This window comes from Oncorhynchus mykiss, chromosome 8, assembly GCF_013265735.2.
Source record: "Oncorhynchus mykiss isolate Arlee chromosome 8, USDA_OmykA_1.1, whole genome shotgun sequence".
Lineage (NCBI taxonomy): Eukaryota > Metazoa > Chordata > Actinopteri > Salmoniformes > Salmonidae > Oncorhynchus > Oncorhynchus mykiss.
Genome location: NC_048572.1, coordinates 71,480,307 through 71,494,576, shown reverse-complemented (window position 1 = coordinate 71,494,576; position 14,270 = coordinate 71,480,307). Strand labels below are relative to the sequence as shown.

Below are 14,270 nucleotides of genomic sequence, written 5' to 3'. Positions count from 1 at the left end.
GCGCCTTCTTCACCACACTGTCTGTAGGTGGACAATTTCCGTTTGTCAGTAGTGTTTACGCAGAGGAACTTAAAGCTTTCCACCCTCTCCACTGCGGTCTCATCAATGTGGATAGGCGGGTGCCTCCTCTGCTGTTTCCTGAAGTCCACGATAATCTCCTTAGTTTTGTTGAAGTTGAGTGAGAGGTTATTTTCCTGGCACCACACTCCCAGAGCCCTTACCTCCTCCTTTTCCTGTAGGCTGTCTCATCATTGTCGGTAATCAAGCCTACTACTGTTGTGTCGTATGCAACCTTGATGATTAAGTTGGAGGCATGCTTGGCCACGCAGTCATGGGTGAACAGGGAGTACAGGAGGGGGCTGAGCATGCATCCTTGTGGGGCCCCAGTGTTGAGGATCAGTGAAGAGGAGGTGTTGTTTCCTACCTTCACCACCTGGGGGCGACCTGTCAGGAAGTCCAGGACCCAGTTGCACAGGGAGGGGTTCAGACCCAGGGCCTCAAGCTTGATGATGAGCTTGATGATGAGTGTTGAATGCTGAGCTAGTGTCAATGAACAGCATTCTTACATAGGTATGCCTGTGCAGTGTGGTTGCGATTGCATTGTCTGTTGATCTATTGGGGCAGTAAGCAAATTGAAGTGGGTCTACGGTGGCATGTAAGGTGATGTTGATATGATCCTTTACTAGTCTCTCAAAGCATGATGACAGAGGTGAGTGCTACGGGGCGAATAACCTTTGCTTTCTTAGGTACAGGGATCTTGAAGCACATGGGGACAACAGACTGAGAATCGTGAGATATTGAACATATCTGTAAACACACCAGCCAGCTGGTCTGCACATACTCTGAGGACGTGGCTAGGGATACCATCTGGGCCGGCAGCCTTGTGAGGGTTAACAGACTTGAATGTCTTACTCATATTGGCCACGGAGAAGGAGATCCCACAGTCCTTGATAGTTGGCTGCGTCGGTGTCACTGTATTATCCTCAAAGCGAGCAAAGAAGGTGTTCATTCTGTCCGGAAGCAAGACGTCAGTGTTCGCGACGTGGCTGATTTTCCTTTTATAATCCGGGATTGTATGTAGACCCTGCCACATATGTCTCGTGTCTGAGCCATTGAACTGGGACTCAACTTTGTCCCTATACCGACGTTTAGCCTGCTTGATTGAGAGGGAATGACTGCACAGGTTTGTATTCTTCCATATTCCCAGTCTTCTTTCCCTGGTTAAATGCGGTGGTTCTATCCACGGTTTCAGGTTGGGGTAGGTTTTAATAGTCACAGTGGGTACAACATCTTCTATACACTTCCTGATAAACTCATTCAACGTATATATATGTATATATATATATGTATATATATATATGTGTCAATATTATTTTCTGAAGCTACTCTGAACATATCCCAGTCCTCGTAGTCAAAACAATCTTGAAGCTTGGATTCCGATTGGTCAGTTCCAGCTTTGAATAGTCCTTACCACGTGTGCTTCCTGTTTGAGTTTCTGCCTATAAGCAGGGAGGAGCAAGATGGAATTGTGGTGCGGGGGAGAGCCTTATATGCATTCTGGAAGGTAGTACAACAATGGCCAAGAGTTTTAGCAGTGCAAGTACAACAATCAATGTGTTGATAGAATTTTGGGAGCCTTTTCCTCAAAAGTGCTTTGTTTAAATCCCCAGCTACAATAAATGCAGCCTCAGGATATGTGGTTCCCAGTTTGCATAAAGTCCAGTGAAGTTCTTTGAAGGCCGTCGTGGTATCAGCTTGAAGGGGGATACAGACCGCTGTGGCTATTATTGACGAAAATTCTCTCGGGAAATAGTACGGTCGGCATTTGATTGTGAGATATTCTAGGTTGAGTGAACAGAAGGACTTGAGTTCCTGTATGTTATCACATTTACACCATAAGTCGTTAATCATAAAACATATACCTCCACCCTTCTGCTTCCTGGAGAAATGTTTGTTCCTGAAAAGCAACTCTGGCCTTGAGCTCATCAACTTTCTTATCCAAAGATTGGACATTAGCAGGTAAAATACTCAGGAGCGGTGGGTGGTGTACACGCTTCCTAAATCGGACCAGAAGACCGCTCCGAGTACCTCTCCTCCGCCGGCATTGTTTTGGGTCAGCCTCTGGAATAAGTTAAATTGCTCTGGGGAGATTGAACAAAGGTTCTGCTCCAGGGAAGTCATAATCCTGGTTGTAATGTTGGACGTTCTGGTGAGTTACCGTTGCTCTAATATCCAATAGTTCTTCCCGGCAGTATGTAATGACACAAAACAATTCCTGAGCTAATAATGTAAAAAATAGTACAGAAACAAACACAATACTGCAGAGTTTCTTAAGAGATAGCCGCGATGCAGCCATTTCCTTCAGCGTCATCATAGACATTAAAGGTTTTTTGCAGCTTGCTAAGACCAACAAACTAGTGTTTTGCAGAAAGCAAGTTACACAGACAAATAGTATAATATGAAAAACATGTGGATTTATATTAATAAGCAAAGTGGAAAGCTGCGTCATTCTTGTTTGGAAAAATCTGTTGACTGCATGCTGTTTGGTCATTGTGAGTGAATCTCGAGCATGAGGAATTGGTCTGCTTGAGTGACAGGAAGTGGGGCTTGGTGTGTTTGGGATTGGGAAGCGGCCAAAGAGGAGCAACAGAGAGAACTTGAGCAATAAATCAAAAGTAAAACAAAAGTGACATTTTAAAATATCGCAGCCTCTTGCAAAATGGATAACATTTGATTAATCGTGCAGCCCTATCCTATAGGACATTGTTTCTTATCCAGGTCCTGGGCATCCAAAGGGGTGCACATTTTAGATTTTGCCCTAGACTAGCACTAACACACTGGATTCAACTAATAATCTCACCAACAAGCCTTTGATTAATAGAATCTGGTATGTGAGTGCTAGGGAAACCCCTTTGTGTCCTTAGGACCAAGAAGGAGAAACACTGGTATACGATATTATGGTTGCCTCCAAAATGGAACCCTATTCACACTACCTTTGACCAGGTAAGTATTGTAACTATATAGGGAATAGGATGCGAAAGAGTGCTTGTTAGGAGCTCTTAGATTTACATGCTCAGTGGGTGCCGTGGTAATATCTAAATCCATTAGACATAGCATTATGTCAATCAGCCCCAGTAATACCAGCTAGCGACCTATCACAGATACGTCTCTCACCCCCTCGACACCTGCTGTCATGGAGAACACTCAAGATGAAAGGCGATTTCAAGTCTTAAAGAAGAACACTGAGCTTCAGCAAAATGCAGTGATGAATACTGATTCTGTTTATTCGCAGTCAGATCTATGTGTGAGAAAATGCCAGGGTAAGGCGTACCCTAGAGGGACTTCTCTCCGCTACACCTGTCAAGAATAAAGACTCTAGTATTACCTCAGTGCTATCAGATTATGATAATCAACTTCTCGCTCACTATAGCTGACAAGTCCATCAAAGAATGAGAAACAATTTACATGCTCTGCTGGGCATTGACTCTTGAAGGTGGCTAACCAATAGATACATATCGATAACAGCCTTATCTTTGGCAGGAAAAGATGATAATTTCACCATACTCTTTAAACCACAGTAGGACTATTGTCCTTGAAATAGTTAGCATAGGCCTATAATTTAATAAAGATAACAGTCATAGGGCGTATTCAAGCAAAATGTATGTACAGAGGTTTCCAGGATATGGCAAAACAACATTTCTATCCAACTTTGAGAGAGCATTGCATAAATATTTAGTTGAATTTTAAATCAAATTGTAGTCAAACAAGCATTCTCAAAGCATGTAGAAAAAGTTTGGTCTGAACTTCTAAATAAGTATTATGGAATAGGCCACTTTTTCAACTGAGTAAAAAATTGTTAAGCCTTGCAATAAAATTCTATTAAAATTAAATCCTACTGAGTAGCTCTCCCACTGAACTTGAAAAGAAAATGTCTTAGCAGGCATTTCAGGATTACAAGGAAATATTATGAAGGGGTTTGCAAGTGGAAAGCTTTATGCAATAAATATTTCAATTGCAAAGCATTCTTAAGTACTTGATAGATGTGGAATTAGGACTGGCTCTTATTTGTTCGATCTCTCAATGGGCTCAGTGCTATTAAACCACTGCCACAATGTGGACATGACAATTATGATCCAAATCAAAACTAATTTTGATTTTGTATTGAGAGACCTCTTCAGAGAAATGTCACATCCACAGCCAATTGGATTTTGTCCTTTTAAAATGTAGCGGATGGCAAAGTTAGCAGCGCTACTGCCTTCTTGAGTCCTGAAGTACTGTAGCCCCCAGACCACGAAATGCCCTGGCTTTACCACTACCACTGAGTCAGTGGTATTGACAGTGCTCCTGCAGTATGTTGTGGCGTGTGTTCAAATCCAAAGACCACAATTGTAGGAATAGACCACACTATAAGCACTCATACATTGCTGAGCATTTCCAAGTGAACCTGGAAGATAGGCCCCATAATGTAGTCTTTAGCGGAAACCTATTCAACAACAGCTCTTGGACACACTTAAATTAAACTCAGAAATAACATTGTAGCGAAATGAGGAACGTCACCAAAAGCCAAAGCCGAAACCAAATCGGTGCGTGAACAGCAGCCTTCACCTGTGAACTGAAGAGGCTCTCTTCTCCAGACTAGCACTGCAGAGCAGCACAGCTTTGATTTCCCTTCTTTTATTAGCTAAACCATATGGGGATAGATGAAGGAACTAGTACCGTAAGACTGATGTCTGGGCAACTCTATGTGTATATTTTCTGTGTTGTTTCGAATATACAGCAGGTTTGTATGATGGGTGGAGGGGGTTACAAATACATTTTTTGATTGACATTGAAAATGTAAATTGTGATCTTTTTCTATTTATTTTTTTACTTTAAGGTGAATTTTAATGCTTTCCAAGCTCCATTGTGTCACACTCCAGACTTAATGGAATTCCTTCCTCATTTACTCAAGGTCAAAGCTCATCCCTCCCACAATCCTTTGCATTGTAAATCTCTCTCACCAGACCTTTCTAGGGGAATTTGAATAATTTAATGTTTCCTGTGGCATTTCTCTAAATATTGGTCTATAAGCCTACTGCTTTTTTTTTTTTTTTACAAAAAACTAATTCACATTATCACAATGAAAAGAAATGCATCAAATGACGTAAGGGTGGAATCTAATTCAATCATGTCATAATTCATCTTGACTGATTCCCATGTGTTATGCACAGTTCTGAGCATAATCAGTGTGTGCCATATAGCAGGTTATCAACAGAGTGGTTACCCCCATAGAGGGTTAATGGGATAGATGTAGTGTAGCACTGAGCTAACTTCTGGATCAGTAGTATGTAGTCCTTCTGGCATCCAGCCCAACAGTGACAAATGCTTTTCTGCATGGGGGTGCATGATGTAGTATATTGTGGCGATGCTTCATTCACTCCATAAAAACACAGCAATACCTGATTGTTGGTGTGTGTTTGAAATTGGTGGTTTGACTGATGTTTACTGCTTCAACACAATCCTTTAATTATCAGATATGGTGTATGACAATGAATGTGTAAGACCACATGTGCATTCAACCACCAGCACCAATGGAATGTGCATTCACAAAGATGGGCTCTAGTGGGCACTAACTTAACCAGGTCTTTGACCTGGAAAGTGTTTTCAATCAAGCATTACAATGTAAATTACTGATGAAAGATTTGCTGTTCCAAGGCCAAAGACTGTTGCTTGGCAACACACATGGAAATTAAGATATTTCCATTTCATACAAAAAAAGGAACATGCAATTGAAATGACAGTTGTGACTACTTCACAAGCAACGTGGGATTTCAGTTTTAATGTCCCTTTGCTTAGACAAGAGAGTTCACCAGAATACCAAATCACAGTCACAGTCTAATCATATAAGCCCACACTGGATATGCCAAGCCATGTGCCAAGTTCCTATTTCAAGGTCTACAGAGAGCACAGCGTTAACACTCTTAAGATACAAAATGTCTTCTGAATGACCACATGCAGTTGGTTCACACAAACTCACTTGTCAATGGCCAAATATTACTCTTCTCAAAACCTGTAAAAGCGAGGTTACATGATTCTATTGCTGTGAATATGAAAGTCAGGGATAGAAACAGAACCCTGCACATTGGTGTACCTGCTTATTCTTCTTCTTCTGATAAGCTAGCCACTGGTTTGGTGGTAAAGTAATCCTTAAGATACAGTAAGTCTACTCCGTCACTACTGAGAGTCAAACCCCAAATTGACTTTTTGTCACACCCTGATCTGTTTCACCTGCCTTTGTGCTTGTCTCCACCCCCCTCCGGATGTCGCCCATCTTCCCCATTTTCCCCAGTGTATTTATACCTGTGTTCTCTGTTTGTCTGCTGCCAGTTCAGGCTTGTCTCGTCAAGCCTACCAGCACTTTTCCAAAACTCCTATTTTTCTCTACTCCCTGTTTTCTAGTATTCCCGGTTTTGACCATTCTGCCTGACCTGACCCCGAGCCTGCCTGCTGTTCTGTACCTTATGACACTGCCCTGGATTACTGACCTCTGCCTGCCCTGACCCTGAGCCTGCCTGCCATTCTGTACCTTTCGGACTCTGCTATGGATCACTGACCTCTGCCTGCCCTTGACCTGTCGTTTGCCTGCCCCCTGTTTTTGTAATAAACTTTTGTTACTTCGAACTGTCTGCATCTGGGTCTTCTCCTGAGTCGTGATACTTTTGTCCATTAGCATACACATGGCTTAGAGGAATACAACAAATAACGGACAACATTATGGACCAGGTTACTTTGAAACAGGGAGAGAATTCCATTTACTTCATTTACCAATCCATTGCCGTCAAGCACTCACGATAGGAGGAGAAATGCTATGAGTGAATCAGTGTTCCAATAAACCTTCTAAAATGTGTATAGCTCCAAGACTATTTGACTAACTTCGTTATCTGCTTCATTTTGCAGCATAACTTGAAATGTATAAAGTGTTGGAATGTTACCAGTAGTACTGTAAACTAATCCTAAACCAGTCCTAAGCGCTATATAGCTATTTCAGGTGCATATGATGCCATGTTCGTCAGAAGAATGTTGCAAAGCAATCCAATGAAGAGGGCCATGCCTGGGGAAAATCAGTTGAATCATTGAATCATTCTAATAAAATAAATGCAAATAAAACTATTTCACCTGATCAAATTTAAGGTTGCGACTAGCTTCGAAGCGTTTCTAGTTCCACCTGAGAGGGCACAGGGGAATGACATACATGATGTGAGAGAACTAATGAGCCCTCTCGGAATGGAGCCTACAGTACTTTCTGCAGAGTCACATTGAGGGTTTGAAAAGGAATAAGGAGGAAGAAAGACATTTCTGCTTGCTGCTACAGTACTGCCAGAAATACTGTACATAAATATAATATATAAAGCTTTAGTAAAGCATTGGCTTAATCAGACACTTTTCTAGTTAGAATACTGTACTGTATTGTGTCAGATTGATTGTGATATTGATATCAGTGTGTCCAAAGGATTTTCCCAGTGAAAATAATACCTGCTTAGTTCTTTGTTTGGAAGAATATTCATTTAACCATTAATATGAGAGCTGAGGTTTTTAAGATGATGAGTAGGCACAATATCAAATTCAAACCAGCCAAGATTCAAACTTTTGAAAGATTATTGTAACCTACCAGTGTACTGTAGATCAAAACTATTGGGTGAGAAAATTTGAATTTCCCTGAACCAATACCTCATATCGCCACCATATTCACATTATCTTGAAGTACTAACAATGTAGATGTCAGTTTAAAGCAGAACCTATGACTCAGTCAACTGTAGCTACAGGTACTGGGTCTACAGGTCTGTTATATCATCTGGACTAATAGAGGGTTTCTATTTCAACTCATCACTTCATTATCCCTCAGGTGCACAGGGGTGGGGCAGCACTCACACAACTTGAAACAGAAATCATTAGGCAAAGGAAATATGTTACATTTCTGTAGCACTATGATTAGCCTAGCCTAAATCCTGGTAATGCACACATGCAGTCTTTATATAAAATTATATGAAACCATCTTAGGCTACAAATTGTAAGCTAAGCTGTTTGCATTTCATTTCCTTTTCAATCACACACACAGCATCATCACACACTGTCTCCATTTCCTGACCACAATGGTAACATCATAGGCGTAGGTGACATTTAACCAGGATACTAAAAGTCTCATCTGGTGAGATGTCAGTTTTATTTGACCAAAGTATAACATTTAGGACACTACCTAATGAGTTTACTGATTTGGAGGAAGATTTTTTTCTCTCATTCACACAGGATCAAAATAAATTCCTTAGAGAACTGTGAGATCAATAGAAGAACTTGGACCATCATTTAAAAAAATACTAATCAGTAGTTGGTTTCCATCCAATTGGCAACAGATTTCCATGCACATTTTTCCCACTGTTGGTGTGTTTCCACCAAACTGACATGTTGCAGATAACAATCTGTGCATGATAAACTCTACACCTACATTGCTTGCTGTTTGGGGTTTTAGACTGGGTTTCTGTACAGGACTTTGTGACATCAGCTGATGTAAGAAGGGCTTTATAAATACATTTGATTTGATTTGATGATGACATAGTGCAGTGTTTCCCAACCCTTGTCCTCGAGTTCCCCCAACAGTATACAGTTTTGTTGTAGCCCTTGACAAACACACCTCATTCAACTCATTGAGGGCTTGATGATTAGTTCGACAAGTTGAATCAGGTGTGCTTGTCCACGGCTAAAATAAAAATGTGTACTGTTGGGGGTACTGGAGGACCAGGGTTGGGAAACACTGGCGTAGTGCACACACAAATGTACTTTTTTGCTTAAGTTTTCATGTAAACATCACAAAAACTGTTGCGTTAAATAGCAAATGTGCCTACTCTGGTTTTGGCACGTGCTCGCAGATACAGTGCGGTAAGCTAGTCTACATAATGAGATTAATACGGATAAGAGCGAGAATATTTGTATTTGTCAAACGGCAGTCACTATCCATCATCATGTCACCAGAATCAGACCCTCTATATTTATTGGAAAGGAGCATCAAGATCACTGTGCACTTTCACCACCCTGTGAAGTTCATCATAAATTACTGTATTTCATCTGTAGCCTAATAAACTGCATGGTTTCCCGAGTTGTAGTGGGAGGACCATATACCGTATCATGCATGACTCCAAGTTTACCTCGATATGATGATTTTATATCAATATTTGCGCATAAAGGTATTTCCACCTCCATATAGCATTACTATATTAGCGACACAAAAATATTCCATCATGTCATACAAACAAATTATTTGTTGGCGTTCAAAATTGTACTGAAACTTCCTGCTGCAATCACAGCTGTCGTGATTTACTCGCATAAAAACGTGGTTATTGTTATTGGTAGGCAGCATAACTAAATGGAATATGAATATAAGTATGCATTAACACACGACAGACTGTGCCTTGCCAGGGAACTATGGCACACCTCAGCGGTGTGAGAAAGCACGAGGACCAAGGCCTCTCTGTTATTCTGCTGTATCTGACAGCCTTATGTAAAGTTGGCCCAGTGTGTTGATAAGGCATTTTAAATGTAAAAACATTTTCCAAAATGTCAAATCACAAATAATTATTCTCATACATACAGCATGTACCACATGTACCAGAGTAGTTGTCATGATTGACAACACATTTCACAATAAAATAATGTTTTTCTACGTCACAATGTAAATGTACATCAGAATTTCTCAAACAAATATTCCATGAATCATAAAGTCAGTTATCAAAAAACACATAATAAAACACCAATTAATATAGGTTAGGTTACACAACTACACCATACCCAATGGTAATGCTATTGGAAGTTGCTGCCAAGGGCACATGAAGTATGTAATCCCCTATCTACATTGTTATGAGTACTAGATTTACACCGTTTTTTAAGTACACATAAAGTACTGTTATACTCTGGCCAGGAGGTTTCAAAACTTCAATATACCCCTAAACTGTAATTACCCCTAGGGGGATAAATACAGTTGTATTGAATTTAACTGAATATGGTGGTAGGCCTATTTTGTTAATGCCCCACACTATATTTAGGGCTGAGATTTAACAGGGACCTCAAGATACGATCATTGATACTTAGGTAACGATACGATATGCATTGCGATTTTCACGATTCTTAAGATTCTCACGATTCTATATGTATTGTGATTTGATACTGCGATTTTATTGTGATTTGATGTTTCAAAAAATTGCTCACTGTACAGTATGTCTGCTGAAGAGGGACATGAGAGAGCATGATAAATTAATTGTTTTATTATATACAGCACTAGTCAAAGGTTTGGACACACCTACTCATTAAAGGGTTTTTCTTAATTGTTACTATGTTCTACATTGTAGAATAGTAGCGAAGACATCAAAACTATGAAATAACACATATGGAATCACGTAGTAACCAAAGAAGTGTTAAACTAATCAAATTATATTTTATATTTGAGATTCTTCAAAGTAGCCACCCTTTGCCTTGATGACAGCTTTGCACACTCTTGGCATTCTCTCAACCAGTTCCTCTGTCCAGTGTCTGTTCTTTTGCCCATCTTAATATTTTATTTTTATTGGCCAGTCTGAGATATGGCGTTTTCTTTGCAACTTTGCCTAGAAGGCGAGCATCCCAGAGTTGCCTCTTCACTGTTGACGTTGAGACTGGTGTTTTGCGGGTACTATTTAATGAAGCAGCCAGTTGGGGATTTGTGAGACGTCTGTTTCTCAAACTAGACACTGAACCAATACCAATGTACTTGTCCTCTTGCTCAGTTGTGCACTTGGCCCTCCCACTCCTCTTTCTATTCTGGTTAGGGCCAGTTTGCGCTGTACTGTGAAGGGAGTAGTACACAGCGTTGTACCAGATCTTCAGTTTCTTGGCTTTTTCTCCCATGGAATAGCCTTAATTTCTCAGAACAAGAATAGACTGACACGTTTCAGACGAAAGGGCTTTGTTTCTGGCCATTTGGAGCCTGTAATCGAACCCACAAATGCTGATGCTCCAGATACTCAACCACTCTAAAGAAGGCCAGTTTTATTGCTTCGTTAATCAGCACAACAGTTTTCATCTGAGCAAACATAATTGCAAAAGTGTTTTCTAATGATCAATTAGCCTTTTAAAATTATAAACTTGAATTAGCTAACACAACGTGTCATTGGAACACATTGTTGCTGATAATGGGTCTCTGTATGCCTATGTAGATATTCCATAAAAAAATCTGCCATTTCCAGCTACAATAGTAATTTACAACATTAACAATGTCTACACTGTATTTCTGATCAATTTTATGTTATTTTAATAGACACACTTTTTTTTGCAAAAACAAGGAAATGTCTAAGTGACCCCAAACTTTTGAACTGTACTGTACATGTAGGTAGGTGTAAAGTGACTTCATTACTGCATGATTGACTCTATACCAAAACCAGATAGTATACACAATAACTACATGCCCTTCACAATGTATGAACAATACTGTGCTTTTTTTCATGAATGTCTAGATTAGATCATAATTTGACCTGCAAATGGCACCTCATGGGCAGAGTATCCCAACTTCTACTGTATATCACCGCCTGAGATTTTAGTGTTCCATGCTACTAAAATGTATGGATTTAATCATGTATCATTACTTCTCTTCACAAAAACAAAAGCTTAGAGAAATTAAGGACGTGTCTCTAATTATGCATCATCAGTTTCTCATCGCTCACCTCGTCTTTAGCCATGACCACTAGAGTAGCCTGAACCACAACTAATGCTTTTCTTACAGTAGACTACCATCTAGAAAAATTATAATTACAGCTAGCCATTGACAGTGTTCATTTGACCGTCATGACCAATTCTGGATTTCCCTTTGGGCTATGGATCACCTTTAAACATGTACAACTTTCAGCACAGTAACTAAAACTGTTGAAATCCAAACTTTGTTAAGTCTGGAAAAGAACACCTAACACAAACCCAGAGGCAAACCCCAAACCACATAACCAGAAATGATTTGAAGAGACTCACGGTAGTGAAGTTCCATGGGTAACACTCCGATCCCCGGAACGTGCAATGCAGCAGCATGTCACTGATATCGTGGCCCGTGCGGTTGTAGAAGTCTGTCATGTTGAACTGCTTGGGCTTGAAGTTGAGGAAGTTGGCCTTATCCTTGAGGGCGTCCAGCACCTCGGGCTCGGCCAGGTGAGTGTTGGCTATCTGATAGTTGGAGTTCAGGAGGGCCAAGAGCTCCCCCACATGATACAGGTCGTTCCTGGTGATCTGGGAGAAGCGGAACTCGTTGAGGTTGCAGAAGGTCACAGCAGGGAAGGTGAGGTTAGGCGCCGCCACCTCATCCAGTTTAGTGACATGAGGATACTCAAAGTAGTAGGACACGCGGTCCATGCATACCAGCATCAGCAAGGCCAGCGAGCCCAGGAACGAGAGTGTCCAGAGGAAGCGGCGAAACGTCATGTGCCCGTAGGCAAATATGTGGCTCATGCCATGTAGAGTGGACATGTTGGCGAAGGCTTGCAGGTTGGAGGGCCGAATGCTCTCGATGCTTTCCTCTGAGTCCCCCTTCATGGTTGCAGGTGAGTGATCCTCAAGACGCTAGTATTTCCTCAACAAGAACTTCAGGTTCGAGAGACTTGCTTAGCAACAGAATGTAGCATAAACCAACCAGTCGCCAATGTTTTGGCGCGGCAACCTGAGCCTTTTATTCCAACGATAATCTGCAAGTGGCAAATTCTAACCGCTATCTTAAAATGGTTTTCAGCCGCTTTTACAATTTCTCTTTTATAACAATTCACCTTCCAGAGGGTCTTAGTTATTCCATGTAGTCCCAGGTCTCCCCTTTTCTTTGAAGCTCCTCTTCTATTCTCTTTCTCTCTAGCTCTCACTCTGTCTCTCTCTCCCGCTCTGCTGTCTTTTGTAGCAGAACCAAACACAATGACAGCTCCAGAAACACCCACTTCTACCAAAAAAGGAATGCCTTCTGTACCCTGGGCAGTGTGAAAAGGATAATGAAAAGAACAAACAGGAGAAAATAATGGTCGGAAGTGAGGGAGAGGAGAGGGAGAGATGGGGACTGGTAATGAAAGGGCTGCGGAGGGCTGAAGAGACGGGTTCAGCCTCAACAGTCAATGGGACCCTTCCTCCTCCTATCGGCATGAACGCCACTACATTTCGGTGATAAAGGGATGCAATGGATTTTGGAATGGGGGAAGGAATAAAGAGAGAGATGGCTCACTATCCTTCGCTGCCACCTTAATTTACTTTATTTTCTCTCTGTCACTCTATTCTCTCTTTTCTCCAGATGAAAATGATGAGGGGGGTCATAGACCTCCCACTAACCCACCTCTCCTGTGTGGTTGACAGACAAGCCCAGTGTTGGTAGGTAGCCTCCACGGTATGTACTTCCTTGCTTCGCTCTCATCCACAATTAGCAAGGAAGCCCATGCACATCTTGATGCTTTACGGCCACCTTCGCCATCCGAGCCACTAAAGCCTGTTCATCGCCATTAGCGTTTCTCCTGATCTCAACATACAGATTTCTATTCTTCCCTCTCTTTCGCTCCCTCGCTTGCTCGCTTGCTGCTCTTGCTCCCTCCCACCACCACTCTTTCTAGCCCCCCCTCTCTTTCTCTACCTCTTTAGTAGTCAGGATCCATCCTACTGCCGAATGGCTGCTTTGCCTGTGTGTCTGTGCTCACAGGGGGAGTCTCTCATTCTGTGCTGCCGGTAACTTCACTATTGTTATGGTTTTCTAATATGCTCTAACAGTCAGCGTCTGTCATCTGCAATTCAGTGATAGCTCCTACTGTGTATGGGAATGCCACAGGTTGCATGTAGATATGGATGTAAAATTCATAGCCAAAAAGAGTATGATTTATCTGTAACAGGGGATGTGGTTGCAAGAGCCTACATCTTCACATAGCTGAGAGCATGTGTCTCCATTTGATGTTAACAGGCACAAGTCAAATAAATGATCCGAACATTGCAGAACTGAATCCATCGATCTTCTCATAGTGAAAATAGTATTTTTCTCAGGAGTATTTTGTCTCTTCTAATAGGATAGTGAAGTGAACACATTGGCTGCCATTTCATTTCTGTTAGACTTCGGTAAGTATTAACCGGTCCTACATCCCCAGAGCTCATTGTTGCCACCTTGGGCCAGTGGAACAACCAACCCCTGGAGGGTCTTTCCCTGATAATTATTGCTCCAAATATGGTCCAGGGTTTCAAGGCTTGACCAATAATAATTGGCTTGGGCTTTTCAT

At 41.4% G+C, this 14,270-nt stretch overlaps 1 protein-coding gene across 1 annotated transcript in view; it reads right to left on the bottom strand.

Moving 5' to 3' along the window:
* asic1c (acid-sensing (proton-gated) ion channel 1c) overlaps positions 1-13,613 on the bottom strand; it is a 159,292-nt gene extending 145,679 nt beyond the window's left edge. The window contains exon 1 of the mRNA XM_021613580.2: positions 12,019-13,613. Within this exon, the coding sequence (XP_021469255.1) occupies positions 12,019-12,573 (555 nt within the window). The 5' untranslated portion in view covers positions 12,574-13,613. The remainder of the gene's footprint in view (positions 1-12,018) is intronic.
* Positions 13,614-14,270: the final 657 nt, after the last annotated feature.